Source organism: Cydia pomonella, chromosome 13, assembly GCF_033807575.1.
Source record: "Cydia pomonella isolate Wapato2018A chromosome 13, ilCydPomo1, whole genome shotgun sequence".
NCBI lineage: Eukaryota > Metazoa > Arthropoda > Insecta > Lepidoptera > Tortricidae > Cydia > Cydia pomonella.
This window is the reverse complement of record NC_084715.1, coordinates 14,583,287-14,601,905: the sequence shown is the minus strand read 5'-3', so window position 1 is coordinate 14,601,905 and position 18,619 is coordinate 14,583,287. Positions and strand designations below refer to the sequence as shown.

Here is an 18,619-nt window from a genome sequence, read left to right as displayed (position 1 = left end):
GAACATGAACTTATCGTTTTACCTTGTCATCCTGCGCGGCTCGTTCTTCAGCCAGTATCTGGTCACGCACGGTGGACGCCTGCGACTTGAGGGCCACGATGTTGGCGGGAGATGTTTCCCGCGCGTCCGCTGCGCCGATCTCCTCCTCTACCACCACGATGTCCGGGAGTTGGATGAACCACTTTAACTCGAACGTGAACTTATCGCGGCCTGAAGCCTATAACAAAATTTAAACTGGGTTTTAGATTTCAATGTAGGAAAGTAACCAAATAAAACAATCTTGGCGGATCGAGTCACGATACACTCGCTCGATTCATCGGGTATAAGCCAGAGTATAGCTTTTGTCAAAAAAAAAAAAAAAATTACCTAAACACAATAGTAATTAGCGGATTCTGTTATGTATCTATGTTTAGAGGAACGCGGTTGGATGAGTAAAAGATACCGTTGACGGGTAAACTTAGACTGATTTATTCCGTATTGGCTAAGTGTTTATATACAGTTGAGTGATCGTCATTTTACATCCTTAATCTACACGGTACAAACATTATCTTAATTAGATCAGCGCGTGCGATAATCTCTACCACGCTATCGACACGCGCTGATAATATTTTGCTGACCGCCACAGGACTCCCCCCTTAGTCAACCGGTACGGTTGACGACCAGGTCCTGTGCCAGAGTTGTCCTGAACAGGACCCGAAGCAGTGACCATTGGCTGGAACTATGCTACGATACTCCTCTTGTAGGTACGCGCGCTGGAGGCTGGCTTCTCCTCTTACTTTCTTATATTTCCATGATGCCTGTAACTTCATTCAAGGCTTCGCGACCGTGAATCCTTAAATCCGTGAATGCGTGCTGCGTTCACAATAATTTTCTCACGTTACTTCTGCTGATTGCGCTTGATGTATGTAAACAATTACTTTGTCAGTTTATAACACTTTTGACATGACTCCGTTCAATTATTTTCAACATGGCGTGAATTTCCTTGAATATATCCTGATGTGTTGTGATAGTCTTACCCGTTGTATCCTTGCCGCTGGTTCCCCACGATGTTCCAGGTAGCGTTTGTGATGCTAAGAGATGCCGAAAAAGTGGCGAAATCAAATTGTGGCGAGATCACTTTGGCAGTACTTCTCGACCAGCAATTGAGTGTCGCAGTCACTTACTTTCGAGGCTTCTTCACTGGACTTCTTCGTATAGGCAATAGATGCGTGTTCCTTACGTCGGTCCCCGTGGGACCCCACTCGGGGTCACCACTTTAGAGGAACGTGGTTGGGCGAGTAAAGGGAACCGTTGACGGGTAAACTTAGACTGGTTTATTCCGTATTGGCTAAGTGTTTATATACAGTTGAGTGATTGTCATTTTACATCCTTAATCTACGCCATACAAACATTATCTTAAGTAGATCAGCGCGTGCGATAATCTCTACCACGCTATCGACACGCGGTGATAATATTTTGCTGACTGCCACACTATGTATCGATTTTGAATCTACGGTTTACTATATCATTGTTGGGCATATGGGAAAAAAAAATTAATGTTAATTACGAAACTTGCGTGTTACTCTTTTATGATTCAGTTACCTTGTATTTGGCACAAGCTATGACATCGTTGAAAAGGAATAAATGCCTCAATTTTCTATGTCCATCCGAAAGTTCTACAATAAACGAATTCTTGACGAGTCTTCTTTGGGCGCGGTCTGCGTTCTAAAAAATAAAAAAACATACATTAAAACAATTATCTTTGTATGTACTGTTCGTGTTCATATAATACAGGTATTTATTTGAAATACTTACAGGGAACATAGATTTAGTTTGTATAATATTAAATTCGTCGAGGAAATGTTGTGTCATGTTGAGTGCATCGGTGAGCATCGCGTGGTCCGGATGGCTTGCAGGGGTGTATTTTATGAGATCCTGTAACAAATATTCGCGATTAGCAAACTCTGTAATAGGTACAGGGCTTATTCTACAACACGCGTGAGTATTTTTCACCGCGTGGTGGAACTATTCTCGTTTAGCGTACTTTACATGGTTACTTCGGTGACCATTTCAGTTAGGCCATCTTCAACACAAGGTGTACTGCTCTGGAATATTGGTAGAGGTACTGTACAGTACCCGGTGATAAATATTGCACATCGGATTTTCGACTTGGTAGAGCGTTGTCTCTTTCTCTCTCGTTGTCTCCCATGTTCTCTTTCTAAAGACCGATGTGACTATAAACGACTGGTTTTGTGCTAAATTACGTACTTAGCGACAGCGACAGTAGCGAAAGATTTGGGCAGTTTATCGTCGACCGACATGCTGCCCTGCTATGCTTGGCATTCTTCTACTTTAATAGCAACGGCCTTGTGCGGCAATTGTCGTGCATCGTGGGTCGTGAGGTCGACGGAGCGAGCTGTAATATGATGTACTAACATGCAAGACAAGAGCGTTCTTCTGGACTCTAGCGACGAGCTTGTGCAGCAGGTCGTCGAGCGACATGGGCTGGCCGCGGCAATGTGGGTCGTGGGTCGACGGAGCGAGCTGTAATATGATGTACTAACATGCAAGACAAGAGCGTTCTTCTGGACTCTAGCGACGGGCTGGCCGCGGCAATGTGGGTCGTGAGTTCGACGGAGCGAGCTGTAATATGATGTACTAACATGCAAGACAAGAGCGTTCTTCTGGACTCTAGCGACGGGCTTGTGCAGCAGGTCGTCGAGCGACATGGGCTGGCCGCGGCAATGTGGGTCGTGGGTCGACGGAGCGAGCTGTAATATGATGTACTAACATGCAAGACAAGAGCGTTCTTCTGGACTCTAGCGACGGGCTTGTGCAACAGGTCGTCGAGCGACATGGGCTGGCCGCGGCAATGTGGGTCGTGGGTCGACGGAGCGAGCTGTAATATGATGTACTAACATGCAAGACAAGAGCGTTCTTCTGGACTCTAGCGACGGGCTTGTGCAGCAGGTCGTCGAGCGACATGGGCTGGCCGCGGCAATGTGGGTCGTGGGTCGACGGAGCGAGCTGTAATATGATGTACTAACATGCAAGACAAGAGCGTTCTTCTGGACTCTAGCGACGGGCTTGTGCAGCAGGTCGTCGAGCGACATGGGCTGGCCGCGGCAATGTGGGTCGTGGGTCGACGGAGCGAGCTGTAATATGATGTACTAACATGCAAGACAAGAGCGTTCTTCTGGACTCTAGCGACGGGGTTGTGCAGCAGGTCGTCGAGCGACATGGGCTGGCCGCGGCAATGTGGGTCGTGGGTCGACGGAGCGAGCTGTAATATGATGTACTAACATGCAAGACAAGAGCGTTCTTCTGGACTCTAGCGACGGGCTTGTGCAGCAGGTCGTCGAGCGACATGGGCTGGCCGCGGCAATGTGGGTCGTAGGTCGACGGAGCGAGCTGTAATATGATGTACTAACATGCAAGACAAGAGCGTTCTTCTGGACTCTAGCGACGGGCTTGTGCAGCAGGTCGTCGAGCGACATGGGCTGGCCGCGGCAATGTGGGTCGTGGGTCGACGGAGCGAGCTGTAATATGATGTACTAACATGCAAGACAAGAGCGTTCTTCTGGACTCTAGCGACGGGCTTGTGCAGCAGGTCGTCGAGCGACATGGGCTGGCCGCGGCAATGTGGGTCGTGTCGTGGGGTCGACGGAGCGAGCTGTAATATGATGTACTAACATGCAAGACAAGAGCGTTCTTCTGGACTCTAGCGACGGGCTTGTGCAGCAGGTCGTCGAGCGACATGGGCTGGCCGCGGCAATGTGGGTCGTAGGTCGACGGAGCGAGCTGTAATATGATGTACTAACATGCAAGACAAGAGCGTTCTTCTGGACTCTAGCGACGGGCTTGTGCAGCAGGTCGTCGAGCGACATGGGCTGGCCGCGGCAATGTGGGTCGTAGGTCGACGGAGCGAGCTGTAATATGATGTACTAACATGCAAGACAAGAGCGTTCTTCTGGACTCTAGCGACGGGCTTGTGCAGCAGGTCGTCGAGCGACATGGGCTGGCCGCGGCAATGTGGGTCGTAGGTCGACGGAGCGAGCTGTAATATGATGTACTAACATGCAAGACAAGAGCGTTCTTCTGGACTCTAGCGACGGGCTTGTGCAGCAGGTCGTCGAGCGACATGGGCTGGCCGCGGCAATGTGGGTCGTGTCGTGGGGTCGACGGAGCGAGCTGTAATATGATGTACTAACATGCAAGACAAGAGCGTTCTTCTGGACTCTAGCGACGGGCTTGTGCAGCAGGTCGTCGAGCGACATGGGCTGGCCGCGGCAATGTGGGTCGTAGGTCGACGGAGCGAGCTGTAATATGATGTACTAACATGCAAGACAAGAGCGTTCTTCTGGACTCTAGCGACGGGCTTGTGCAGCAGGTCGTCGAGCGACATGGGCTGGCCGCGGCAATGTGGGTCGTAGGTCGACGGAGCGAGCTGTAATATGATGTACTAACATGCAAGACAAGAGCGTTCTTCTGGACTCTAGCGACGGGCTTGTGCAGCAGGTCGTCGAGCGACATGGGCTGGCCGCGGCAATGTGGGTCGTGTCGTGGGGTCGACGGAGCGAGCTGTAATATGATGTACTAACATGCAAGACAAGAGCGTTCTTCTGGACTCTAGCGACGGGCTTGTGCAGCAGGTCGTCGAGCGACATGGGCTGGCCGCGGCAATGTGGGTCGTGTCGTGGGGTCGACGGAGCGAGCTGTAATATGATGTACTAACATGCAAGACAAGAGCGTTCTTCTGGACTCTAGCGACGGGCTTGTGCAGCAGGTCGTCGAGCGACATGGGCTGGCCGCGGCAGGCGATCTGGCGCGTGAGGTCGGCGAAGCGTTGCGAGCTCGCGCAGCGGCGTCGCACGGCGTCCGTGGCTCGACCGTAGTTGTGCAGGAACGCGCCGTATACGTTTATGTTCTCCGCCTACAGACAGAACGTTCGTACATTAGATGTTAAATCATCTTCGTTGCCGACTATACTGATATTTTTTATTGTTTTTAAAGTTCCTATGGCCCGCCTCCCCGATCCATCATAAAATTGTTTAAATGTTGACCTTTGATTTAAAAATAAATGTTTGATCAGTTACAGTCGTAGGTTAAATTACAATTATTTTTATAAAAAGAGTCCGTACCATTTTTTTAAAGTGGCTTCCCACAGATAGAGGCTCTTCCCAACTAGCGACGGCGGCCTTCAGTCCCTCGAGGAAATTCTTGTGTAATTCATGTAGTTCGGATATTTTGTAAAATATCGTGTTGAACTCTTCCTCCGTTATCACAGGCTGGGACGTCGACAGCGTCGCTTTTATGGCGTTCATGTACTGAAAACATACACTCAATTAGCCTTTCATATTTTAAATAAGAATTTGTACATATATTTGACTATGGCGTCAATTGTGGGCGTGGCGTGTATCACAATTTGTATACAAATTTGATCTAGCGAGTGTCGATACCAATTACAGCGTTAGTAAACAAGTATCCAGTGCGCGTGGCACTATTTAATTACGATATAAGATGTAGCTGACTAAAACATTTGTACAAAACTTTGGTAGACAATACTTTGGTACAATATGTTCACGAAAACGTCTTTATTTTTTATGTATTTAGATTAGATATTTAATAGATTTTCTTTTAATCTTCTCTTACTGACACTGTGGCTCAGACACCTTAGCAGTTAGCAAGACTTGCGTTGTCGCGCGACTCCATATGTCAAGCAAGACTTTAAGTATTATAGTCGCGCGCGACAATGCAAGTCATGCTAAACGGTCAGACCGTACGTAGTCCAGGTGTAGCATTTTCTGACTTCTGAATTTCTTACCTTTTCCATAACGTATAGGCATTCGACGTAGACGGTTTCGCTCTCGATGATGCTCGTGACAATGCACCGATGCATGGTCAGGCGCTCGGCCTCCGCATTACTGCTATTGTTTGATTCCTATAATAAATAAAACATTCATTTAAGCTCAAAGCAAAACTATCATTGCCCGTCTACAAATCCGATTAAACAAATCAGGGCCAACTCTCTAGAGCAACAAGGGCCCACAGGTCCAACTCCGCCTATCTAGAAGCTCCACAAAATGTCCTGCCTCAATAATTTAACGAATAGATCAGTCAGGAAATATTAAATGACTGACACTACCTCCATGCAAGTTAAAAATGAGAAAGAAAAGTGCATACTAATATGTGTAAAAGAATTTTCAATAATATTCCCGTATCTATTATTAAGACACTTCCAGATGCCGAGTTTAAGAATAAGTTCAAAAACATATTATCATCTATTAGATCAAAGGCCAAAGGTATGGCGGCATCGTTTCGAGCGATGGCGCCACAACCTTTTGCCGATTCCCTGTAAGATGGCGCCACTTTTTGATATTTAACACATATCAGTGCAAGAATAAGGATCAAAGTCAAATGGCGTTCTAAAAGATGGCAGTAAATTTACGGTGGCTACGAAATTTTCTTTGACAATCCTCTTTCTCAAATTCTCTTTGGTAATCATTATGTTATGTAATCGTTTCGTAAGTAGGAACAATCGTCGTTACAGCTCTTTGTTTGGGCCATAAACGCCATAAATTTGTAAACACGCCGATAAAGCCTTAAAGGCATACCCGTGGTCTATTACCAATCAATCGCATTCACAAATGGCGGTGTTCATTATTCTGAGTTTTTGTGTTATAAATACTTTATGTTACGAGTCAGGTAAGTGTTTCGTACTTTAAATTAACCACGCCCATTAAACAATATTTATATATTTCTAAAAAAGATGGTATGATGGAAGAACATGTATGGATTATAAATATATGGATATCAATAACGTGTGAAAAAAGTCGTTTACGTTTTTCAGGTTCCTCCGAATTAAATCGAATAGAATTCACACCTCTATACGAGACAATCATCTATAGTGACATCGCAGATATAATTAAAGACTATGAAAACAACGCGGTAAGTTGCGAAATATACAGGGCGACAAAGGAAGCGCCCTTGTGGTACAATAATTTTGCGGAGCCAGGTTTGCTCAGCCATATGCTTGTATAGTCCTACAATACAAAACTAAAATTTTCTAAGAAGCAAGAATGTTGGCAAGCGAACAGGCAACATTATTTTTATAGAAAGCCTGACTACGCTTGGAGAGTTTTTATAGGATATATTTTAATGAGATGCTATTTTCATGGGGCTGTCACTTTATTATTTAGTATATGAAATCTATTTTGGTTTATAATTTTAAAACTAAATAAAAACAAGAGTTACTAAACCACTTTTCTTAAACAAATATAAGCCCCGCGATCCTACCCGTATATATAACCACAAGGCACTTTTGTTCTAGAATCCGCCAATAGAAACTTTAACCAATAAGGATGATGATAGCGAAAGTGACGAAAACATCGAGGATTTGCTATCCGAGTATCAACATTATTTAGAAAAAGCTCACAAACAGAGAAGAAATTACGTAGACAAATCCAAAACTAAAAACAAAGTCCCGCTTTTACAACGCGACAGGTATTCTAAGAGCCTCGCCGCCAAGACTAATAAACACGATGACTTTTACTACAACCCAAACACGATACCGTTCCCTAAAACTCAATTCAATGCGCCATTAGATTTTTTGATACCGATCAATATGATGAGATCGAGTCCATATTACGGCGAACCCATCAAGCAGCAGGTTGATCCAGCCAAACAATTTCCCACAGATCAAGTAAGTTCAGACGTAAAAATGTTAAACCTTCCGCCCGTTATGCCCTCCTTGATAAGAGAGAAAATACCATCGTCTTGCTACTGTGAGGCTGACACATTCCCATGTGAATGCGGCTGTAAGCAATGTTTAATAGCATTAGAACCCAGTCCGCGGAGAAAGCAAATCGTAGAAGAAAAAAGCAAAGCGACCGCCACTGAAGCTAGCTCGAACAAAGACGTGCGGCCCATGAGCGATAACACGATAAACATAAAAATAAAAGTTGACGTACAATTCCCACAAGTACAACAAGGATTAGGTGAAATATTAATGAATAAAACTAATGAAAAAACCATAGAGCGTGGAAGTATTTCAAAGGAATCTAACATAAACCTACCATTTCCGTTCTTTGGCTTTCCTTTTCCTCTAGAAATGTACGACCTTCAGAAAACGAACAAGAATACGGCACCCATTCACAAAATAACTATTCATAGGAAAAAGAAATCGAAGGCCGGTAGCAATGGCAAAAGACACAGGAAAAAAGTTATAACATACCACGACTTAAAATTGGAACAAGAACATTCAACGTCACCAAATGTTGATGAAAGCTACAAAACAAGTGATTCTGGACAAAAGATAGAAAGTAATATTAAAATGAATCAAGCAAATGATTGGAATAACACGCAAATTGTAGAGCAAGCAAATACAATGTATACGGACATTTTTATTGATAAAACAACGAAGTTGCCAATCATGAATAATACAAAAACTGATGATAATATTTACTTTATGGTTAACATATCTAATTCTTTTGACAATACTACCGAAGATGTTCACAAGAATGAAAACAGCATTGAAACAGACTTCACGAGGGGGAATTCAAACGCGTCTACAGAAGAACCATCCTTGAGAAAAAAACGAGAAGTGACTAAACAAAACAGTTCAGCTATTGAGATTTCAGACCGCAAAAAAATTTCCCAAGCACAAAAAATAAGTATTAATTTGAATGAAACAATTAAAAAAACAGATAAATCATTGCCTGATGACGACGAACTTTTATACTGGCCAAACAATTCAAAAGGACTGGCCCTTGTAAACTCAAAGAACATAACAAGTTTAATACTAGATAGAGAAAGTAATAAGGAAAAGTTGAATCTGAGCGCAGAAACCATACGTCACAATCGTTCTAAGGCTCTAGAAGAAGCTATATTCGGAAAAGTAGATTGGAACGACGTAGGCACAGTAGCACCGGCGTTTATGTCATTCATGGGAAAGTATATTAGAGGAGCGTTGTCCTTCTGTTCAGATAGTATCTGTCATTCCATGAAATGCGCAGAGATGATGTGTGTTCACAGAACTTGCAAGCCGACGGACAGAACTAACAACAGGGGTCACTGCGCTGGATCCAACACTACAGGTGAGACATAATACAATAACCTATTCACTATACTATCTTTCCGCCCGTAACATTTGTTTGCCTTAAATGTTATTTTTCTGAAATATCATTTGACCACACCATGATTTGTTAATAATTCAAATGTGCTTCTTGTGAGATTCATAACGAGAAGTATGATGCCCATTTTCTAAAATGTGTGTACTGCGTGCTAAAATTCCGAACATTACAATCAATCTACGATTTCACATATTCGAGTGTGTGCGCGCACAGAGCGCTAACACCGGTAGAATTCCACCTTGTATTTTACACCAAAAACCTCTAGATATATCCTGTTATTAAATGGTGAAATTTTAATTTTGCAGATAGCGTGGCATCGATGGAATCAATCATGGATTTACCGTCAAACATTGCGCTAGAAACAGTGGACATATTACAGCAAAAAATGCTAGGAAAATTATTTGGTAAAGCCACTATAAGTATAGGTTCAAAATGTGTTACATTCACGGCGTCCAGGAAAAGCTTTACGAAGGTAAAGTGTACACCAAAGGAACTAGACGCGACCGGCCATTGCTCAATTTCTAAAATCACGAAAATTGCATAACAATTCGTATCTATGTTTTCAAAATAAATCGAGTTGAAGAAACATTAGTGTGTTTGTTTGTAAACCCTCCATACTGGAGTAAAAAGCTTTGCACAAGTTATATTTCAACGCTTGTTGCTTTCTGCTCTACCCAATAAAAAAAATTAAGCGAAGCACTAATCGACTAGTAAGAGAACTTGTCCTAGCGCCAATAAGTTGACTTCATCACGTACCCTGGCTGCAATGACTCGTACGTTGTTTTGTAAAAGCATTCAGTGCATCATAATCTTAATTTATATCACATTAACGAGGACAACATCAGAAAATACCACGCCCTCAACGGACGAAGTAAGTTTTTTAAAAATTGTATTATTGTAAATTGAAATTATTAAATTGACACGACTTTTTATTGAATAACTCAGTTCTACATATAGGCATTAAATCCGACAATAATCATATATGATCTACCTTCATTCATATGATAAACTTTTACGACTACAGTGCAGTGCGACATTATCGACTTGATATTAAAACTGAATCAATCTTTGACGTTGAAACCTATAGGGAGCGTGCATGAACTGTAGGAGGCAGCACAGGAGCTGTCAGATTTATGGCGCGAAGCGTAAATGTGAGGTTTATTGTTCCGATGTAGCCCACAAGATGGCAGAACCTACTATGCACAAGAAAACACTTGACGTGTAAATGTGCATGTTTATGGTTCCGATTCAGACCACAAGATGGCAGACCCTCCAACGCGCACGGTCCCTATAAGTCATTTAAATGGCATTATTATGTCATTTTAGTTGATTACTTCCTAATTCGTTCGTTTTCAGAAACCAAAATTTAATGAGTCATTTTGGAGACCATACCGAGGACTAGTGTCGCATTTGAAAGTGATTGACTTTGACGTCGAAGGAAACTTAATTGAAAAGAAAGTTCAAAACGTAAAAACCAACGACTATCCAGAAGAGAAGCATAAACACAGAGTCCCTACAAGAGAAGATACAGAAATATTTGAAAGAATTCTATATGGAAAAACGAAACCAAAAAAAGTGTTTTTCAACTGCGCGAATCGTAAATCTTGTAAATTTTTGATATGTACAGACATAAAGCAATTCTGCAGACTTTGTGAAAGTAATATGAAGTTGCCTTTGTTCAAGTCTACGACTTGCAAAGATGTGCCAACTAGAGAGTTACTTGGAAGACTTTGGATGTGATGGAAGAGCTACTTTCTTGCATATTATTTCGGGTTCCTAAACGTCGCACCAGGTATACCACCCTCTTTCAAGTCCCACTACACTCCACTAACTACGGCGCAAATGCCGTACTATCTCGCATTCCCCATCTTTACAATCAAGAATTTGACTCAACGGATCCTTTTAATGGCCCTAAAAATAAGTTTAAAAATGACGTATTAGATATATTACTTAACAAAAAAAGATGAATATAATAATTATTTTGGGTTTTAATAGGTTCTAAAGATTAACCAAATACTGTTGTAAATGTTAATCCTATATTATACTGTAGGAGTACTCATCATTGGCGTCTTGGCATAATACAAATTTTGGTATCTTATGCAAGGGATCGTCCCATGTAGTAAGTAAAACAGTTACTTTACAGGAGCGCTAAATAGTGATCTTTGGGTAAAAGCGTGATCACTTAAATTATTTACAAGAGCAATATAAATAAATTAAATCAACTATTAACGTTAATGCACACCTATCAACTTTATGCAAGCATGTGTACCTACCTCTAACTTCAATGTTCATGTTGATTATCACCTACTGTTACTGTTACTGTTACTGTGGGCTTGCACAGTTTCACTTTGATTATTACTTTGTTTAACTAATTATATTTGTATATTATTTTGCACCCAACGGATAACTGTTATTGGCCTAATACTATGTAAAAATACCTATGTAAATTGTATATCTACGGCTGTTGTTGTCCTGAATACCAATAAAATAAAATAAAATAAAAATAAGATGGTAGTAGGACGCGATATGAAAATAATCAATGAATCATGTAATATTGTCAAAAAATAATAATAAATATTACGAAAAATTTGAATAGTGTTTATATTAAAGAATATAAGTTTATATTGACAGGCGCGGATACAAGATTTGGCTTAGGGGGGGGGGCCATTTTGAGAAAATCATATATTTTTGGTAAAAAATAAAATTTACTCAATTTAGTAATGTGAGAGCCAGGGTTTTAGGGGGGGGGCATTGCCCCTATGGCCCCCCCCTTGTATCCGCGCCTGTATATTGATGTTTTCTAGTGGGTTTTTTCGTAAGCTTATTGGGGTTGCCCAGAAGTAAAGAGACAAATATTATTTTCAAAATATGTCATAACTATACGGTTATGTGAAGGTTGGAAACCCTTCACAGTCTTGAGATAGATAACTGGCAACGATTATTTGAATTCAGAACTATCGCCCTGCTGAAGGAATAAAGATCTGCAGGCGATTTCATTCTGAAAGTGGCAAGCAGCAACGGTAGTCGATATTTCTGTTATTAGATCTACCTGGAGCGTTTACATTCCCCACCTCAGCTTGACCGTATCCCTTTTACATGGTGGAGGTGCGGCAACATTAAAATTAATAATTTTGGTAGAAAGTTGTAAAAAAAAATATTAGATTGATACCGAATTTGCGCCCACAACAACTTCAAAAATTGTGTTAGTTGTTCCTGATTTTACAGCCACTCCTTTGGCCATACAAAAAAAAACCAACGGGTTGCACTCCGGGAGTGCCGGCAGAAGTGAAAACTTGAATATTGACGTTGTGTATTTTTGATATTTTGGAATGGTTAGGGAATAATTTTGCACGAATTGCTTTATTTATTTATTTAATTATCAGTATAAACGTACTATCATTTATGTGGTAAAATACAATATTCATTTATTGCGCTATCGTACACAAACATGACAATTTATATTACATTAAAAATGTAACACTCATATTACAATTATTTAACATTAAGAAGTTTATCTCTCAGAAAAATCAACTTCCATCCATAACATAGAAAAAAGACAAGCAAAGAAGCCGAGCAAAAATAAGAGCTTGGTAAAAGGTATCTTATTCACAACACGCTATTACTTTTTGTCTATGAGTGAATGAGACAACAATTCGCAATTACTTTCGTTTTTTTCAGGCCTGTCACATAGATTTAAAAATCATAGATTACTAGTCCGCACATCCTTAGTGAAGCCACTTCAGCTGCGACATAATGTCGCAGTCGTTCGTACGGCCCTCGCAGTACTCAAGGTCGAGTCGGTTTGTGTACACCTCCCGGTTGTAAATTAAAAAATACAGGAAAGATGGCTGTTTGTGCTGTGAATGGATGTCACAATTCATCACTTAATAAAAACAAATCTCCTGATATTACATTCCACGCGTAAGCATCGAGTTTAATATGATATTTTTACGTAATTGTGAATACAAAAATCCAAACCTTCGTTAGCCGCCATTGCTTATAAATGTTGCCAGTTGCCAAATGAGGCATGACCTTTACATTCTAAAATAAGTACGCTTACTTTAAGTTCGTTGTATTATTATCAGAAATCAGAAATCATAGCATTTATTCGTGGAGTTTTGACGACCGGTCTGGCCTAGTGGGTAGTGACCCTGCCTATGAAGCCGATGGTCCCGGGTTCAAATCCTGGTTAGGGCATTTGTGTAATAATGTCCTATAATATTCATTTATTTATTTAAGTGACCTACGGGTGGACATCCATGATAACTTCTCGAAAAGATATGATGGGGATTTGTGTTTTACTACGCCAAATAAGAGAAATGCCCGAAGAAGCTTGCGACGGTGTAGCATTTTGAGAATACTGTGCTTATTTAGAAATGGAGTCACATGGGCTCTTGGAGAAATGTTAAAGCAAAAACGAGCACAAGCATTTTGTACCCGCTAAATAAGTCGCCTTGTTTTTGCCAGAAGACGTGGACCATAGACTAAATCCATATAGTTCAATTTAGACAGAACAAGTGTTTCAATCAACCGAGTGCGCAAGGTTTCATTAATGAACGGTCGAATGTTGTACAGTAGCTTGAGCCTGTAGAAACAGTTTCTCACAGTTTCAGCAACATGATTGTCAAATCTAAGTTCACTATCCATAATTAAACCTAATTTTCTAGCCTTATACACTTTTTCAATGGGTTCACCCGATAATATCACATCTCTGGCAGGTCCAATTTTGCTCAACTGATTTTTAGTGCCGAAGATCATATATTTTGTATATGATTCCCCCCCCCCACCCCCCCCCCCCCCCCCCCCGTAACTTCTAAAATAACAGAATGAAAAAACTAAAAAATATATATAATATACATTGTCATGCAAACTTCCACCGAAAATTGGTTTGAACGAGATCTAGTAAGTAGTTTTTTTTAATACGTCATAAAATTAAAAAAAAAAAAATTTTCATCACACCCATACGTGTGGGGTATCTATGGATAGGTCTTCAAAAATGATATTGAGGTTTGTAATATCATTTTTTTCTAAACTGAATAGTTTGCGCGAGAGACACTTCCAAAGTGGTAAAATTTTGAACAAGATCTAGTAAGTAGATTTTTTTTTAATACGTCATAAATGGTACGGAACCCTTCATGCGCGAGTCCGACTCGCACTTGACCGCTTTTTTACATTATTCAGCATAGCACCTCTCTATTACAATACAATCAATTCTCTTTGATTATGTTTAGGTAAATATTTGTTTCCTTCTTCATGTACTAGGAAGATAATGATGATTAAAAATTTAAACAAACAAAAATATTATAATAACTGCGCATTCCAAACATTACTAAATTATGACAAATTAAAGAGCGTAAAGCGACAAGAATGTTTTTAATCTCCAAAGGTAAAACCGTCAGCCATCACGTAAATTAAAAGGTTTGTAAGAATGGCCCTTAGTCGCTCATTAGGTAAACATTCCCGGGCCCTTATCTCGGAGATAGGCTCGACATACCGGCACGGCACCTATTTAAAGGACGACTGGGATTGTTCAAACATTTACTGACGCAGCAGCCTTACCTGTCACCATGCTTGCGATTAAATGTGTTCTCCCATTTCTAATTGTGTGTTTGGTGCAAGGAGTTTATTGCAAACCAACAAGTAGTAAGTTTTTTTTTTCTAAATCATCATTTTACGAGTACTGACTTATATCTGTGTAGATCATCCAATTGCGCGTGGCAAATAATCATTTATGTAGTTAGTGTAATAATAATATGTAGTAAAAAATCATTTCTAATCGTATTTTCTCGGAAACGTATGTATCAAAAAATACTGGGTCTGGCTGAAATAGCATGACATATACAAACGTTTCCGAGAAAATACGATGGGAAAGGATTATTCATTACATCTGTACTTAGCTACTGAGCACATTTTCATACGTCCGTTATGGAATGCATGATCATGAGAAATATTAAGCTTATTGAATATAGAGTTGTCGTGGAAATATCAGATTTGATTATACAGGGTACCCTATCGGTCACTTCATCGTCAATATAAGGGGACTGGCCGAGATTAGGGCAGGTCTGATGAATTTATATTAAACTGAACCAATAAGAAACACCAAATATTATAAATATATATATATAATATTTCCAAATCTTGTTAATAAGTCCTAAAATACTTTAACAATGTGTTCAAAAATAGGCCCGTTTAATAAGAATGTAGGTATAGCTGACATCTACTTGGATATGTGTCTGCAGTGTCGTATATTGTAACCGCATTAATTATAAAGGTAACTAACATCATCGCTTGCAGATGAGCTAACCGAGGGCCGCGGGGTTGGTTCAACGATTTGGGGATGGATCACGTATCCCTTCACGGGATGGTGGGGCTCTTCAGACACCGAGGCTCCGCCCCAAGCCGATCTCCTCAACGGCTCGACCACCATCGGCCCGTACGACAACATCGAGATCGCGTCTCGAAACCTCACGATTTGGTGCAACGACCACACCTGCACTACTATGAAATGCGACAAAACGGCATGTGTGAATGTTACGTGTAACATTTATGATACATATGTCACGGGGCAATGTCGAGAGTACAACATGGGCTTGAAGCCAGAGGAGCCGAAGCCATCGCTACCCACCGAACCCGCCCCTACTTCGACCTCTCTAGCGGTTGCCGCGGTTCCAGAGTCGTCAACCGCGCCCATAATGGCAATCCAAACCGAAGAACCAGCGGAACACCCGTTAGAGCTGGAAGCTGTACTATCTTCCACAGTCACCAAGGGGAACCCTGACGTACCGCCTCCGAAAGAGAAAGAGGGCCAATCTAGTCCTCAAAATAAGGTGAGGCCTTTAACATACCCTTTGGGCTTTGTGGCTTTGCAATTTCATAAGCATTTTGTTTAATTAAAAGATTAACCATGGGGTTTTTTATTTCTTATCTAACCATCTTGTCTTGTCTGTGCATGGGATATGTATAGGTTGATAATAGTCATCAAGTAACCAAAAACCCCATACAACTTAAAATCAATCGTTTTGTCCCTTTACATTCCCGCCGAAACTTTACATCCTACAGTGACGAGTTTAAGCGATACCTAATCCCCCTTAGTTCACTTATATTTCATCCTATTCTTACAAATACATACTTCAACATGACAGAGATTAAGACAAACGCTTAATAGCTAATTGAGGCTTCTAGCGTGTTTGTGAATAACGTCAGTAGTACTATTATTATTTTTAGGGTTCCGCACCCAAGGGTCAAACGGGACCCTATTACTGAGACTCAGCTCTCCGTCCGTCTGTCCGGCCGTCCGTCTGTCACCAAGCTGTATCTCATGAACCGTGATAGTTAGCCACTTGAAATTTCTACATATTATGTATTTCTGTTGTCACTATAACAACAAATACTAAAAACAGAATTAAATAAATATTTCTTTCCAATCTCGAGGTTATCCAATCACCGAAGTGAAGCAACGTCGGGCGGGGTCAGTACTTGGATGGGTGACCGTTTTTATAGATAATGGTACGGAACCCTTCCTGTGCGAGTCCGACTTGCACTTGGCCGGTTTTTTTATTAATCTACAGAACTCCTTATTTTGAATATAGATTCATTTAAGTTTTCTGTTTAAAGGTTTTCTATTATATAATGTTTGTGTAGAAGTAATAAAAAAGGTATATAAATGGGATATTTCGTAGATAGCATCAGTTTTATTCAACACATTCTCAGTTTATTTCACAAGTCATTTACAAGCTACACAAATTCTAACTTATTTCCCATTATCTTGTTTCAGATCTAAACTCAACCACAACAGAAGATTCCGAAGCATCATCAACTTTGATTCTAGCAGTAAAAGACTTGTTCAGCAGCTACGCTCATTTCGTGATAGAGCGCTACGCAACGGCTCTCGCAGACAGCCTGATGACTCGGTTAAACATCAACTCGCAGTGTGTAGATGGAACGTGTTACTACGCTTTATGTGAACATGACAATTGTCAAGTGCAGCACTGCCAGTATCATTTAGTAACCGGAGCCAAAACTTGCTCTAGCAAACCATTCGGCCCGCCGACGCCGAGCACGGCGCCCGCTTTGGAATATGCCAGCGATAATAAAATTATTGGTGATAATGACGAGGATAATAGTATCAGTTTGTTTGATAGAATTTTGAGCTAATGTCTACGAAATTGTTAGTGTGTATAGGCTTGTATTTTATTTGACTATGCAGTGACAAAAATGTTAACTTCCTCAATTTAAACACAATAAAGTAGCAAGTACACTCAGGCAAGTGCATGATTAATTGTTCACTTATCTTAAGCATTTTAGATAACGCATTTGTTAAAAACGAAAACTTGAATTATTAAGAATGATAATGTAAATTAAGTATTCAATGTGTTAAGAGTGATTAAATTGTATTAGACATTTCGAGTTTTTTTCTATTTCCCGAATTGATTACTTGAAATAAGGGTAAATAAAACCAGTCTTCCTAGTAAGCTATAGGAGTAACAATATAAAAAGGTTAGAGATCGACTTGTATTGCATTTCGCGCATTTGTGCATGAACAAGCACGAGTGATCTATCATATCAATAACAAAACTATAACAGAATTTTCCCAAGATACAGGCTCGGCCTAGTTTGGGGACCGCTGTCAATTTTTACAAGCTTTTGTTTAACCTGTTAGTACTATATATACGAGTATATATATGTAATTTTATTAGTGCTGGTCAAATCTTGGAAGCTAAATTTGACCCACTTTACAATTTCCGGTTGAGCCGAAATTTTGCATACATATGTAAATTGGATTACAATGCAATATTATGATGACATGGAGCTGATCTGATGATGGAGACAGAAGGTGGACATGGGAACTCTGTAATAACTCAAACACAAACTAATTGTGTTTAGGGTTGTTAGAATCGTCTCGGTGAGTATTAGTGGTCTATGGAAAGAAAAGTACAGTCAGCGATAAAAGCATGTACCAAAAATTAAATTTTGCCAAAACCTTATTCTGATGTAATGTAATGTTTATCGCCTCATTAACCTTATTGATAATTAATTTTCACTTTTCACATAGAATCGCTCCAGTTTTGTAAATAGCGTAGGGTTATTTGATATTTATACGTTAACCCTCTTGCGGTACAAGAGCTACGATATTGGACGCTTAAGGACACCAGTAAAAGGTCGGTCACAGTTCATTTATGTGTTTTATATCTATGTAATCAAAACCAGGGTAACACATTCTCGCAACAACTAAGGTATTACTTAGATAAGTTAAATTATGCCGTTTTAAATAATTTTAACGATAAATTTTTATTAATTGGAGACTTTAATATGAGTAGTATATTGTGGACAGCGCACGGTACTTCAATGGTTCCGTCTATTTACGGAAGTGGTGATGAGTGTACTTTTATAGATGACATTAATCTGCACAATCTATGCCAATATAATGGAATTTTTAATCAATATGGCAAGTTGTTGGATCTGGTGTTATCCAACGACCTTGTTAGCGTATGTGAATGTTCCGAACCCCT

The 18,619-nt window shown here is 40.5% G+C and overlaps 3 protein-coding genes across 3 annotated transcripts in view; 2 read left to right on the top strand and 1 right to left on the bottom strand.

Annotated features, from left to right (window-relative positions):
• LOC133524374 (breakpoint cluster region protein) overlaps positions 1-18,619 on the bottom strand; it is a 56,263-nt gene that overhangs the window by 8,314 nt on the left and 29,330 nt on the right. The window contains exons 8-13 of the mRNA XM_061860356.1: positions 5,804-5,920; positions 5,121-5,306; positions 4,715-4,912; positions 1,795-1,914; positions 1,582-1,704; positions 23-217 (exon numbers count right to left, since the gene is read on the bottom strand). Of these exons, the coding sequence (XP_061716340.1) occupies positions 23-217; positions 1,582-1,704; positions 1,795-1,914; positions 4,715-4,912; positions 5,121-5,306; positions 5,804-5,920 (939 nt within the window). The remainder of the gene's footprint in view (positions 1-22; positions 218-1,581; positions 1,705-1,794; positions 1,915-4,714; positions 4,913-5,120; positions 5,307-5,803; positions 5,921-18,619) is intronic.
• LOC133524363 (uncharacterized) lies at positions 6,300-9,698 on the top strand. Its single transcript, XM_061860341.1, has 4 exons — positions 6,300-6,684; positions 6,830-6,927; positions 7,310-9,074; positions 9,416-9,698. The coding sequence occupies exons 1-4, from the start codon at positions 6,627-6,629 to the stop codon at positions 9,652-9,654; spliced, it is 2,160 nt and encodes a 719-aa protein (XP_061716325.1). The 5' UTR covers positions 6,300-6,626; the 3' UTR covers positions 9,655-9,698.
• On the top strand, positions 13,941-17,513 carry LOC133524371 (uncharacterized). Its single transcript, XM_061860352.1, has 3 exons — positions 13,941-14,753; positions 15,405-15,937; positions 16,885-17,513. The coding sequence occupies exons 1-3, from the start codon at positions 14,678-14,680 to the stop codon at positions 16,888-16,890; spliced, it is 615 nt and encodes a 204-aa protein (XP_061716336.1). The 5' UTR covers positions 13,941-14,677; the 3' UTR covers positions 16,891-17,513.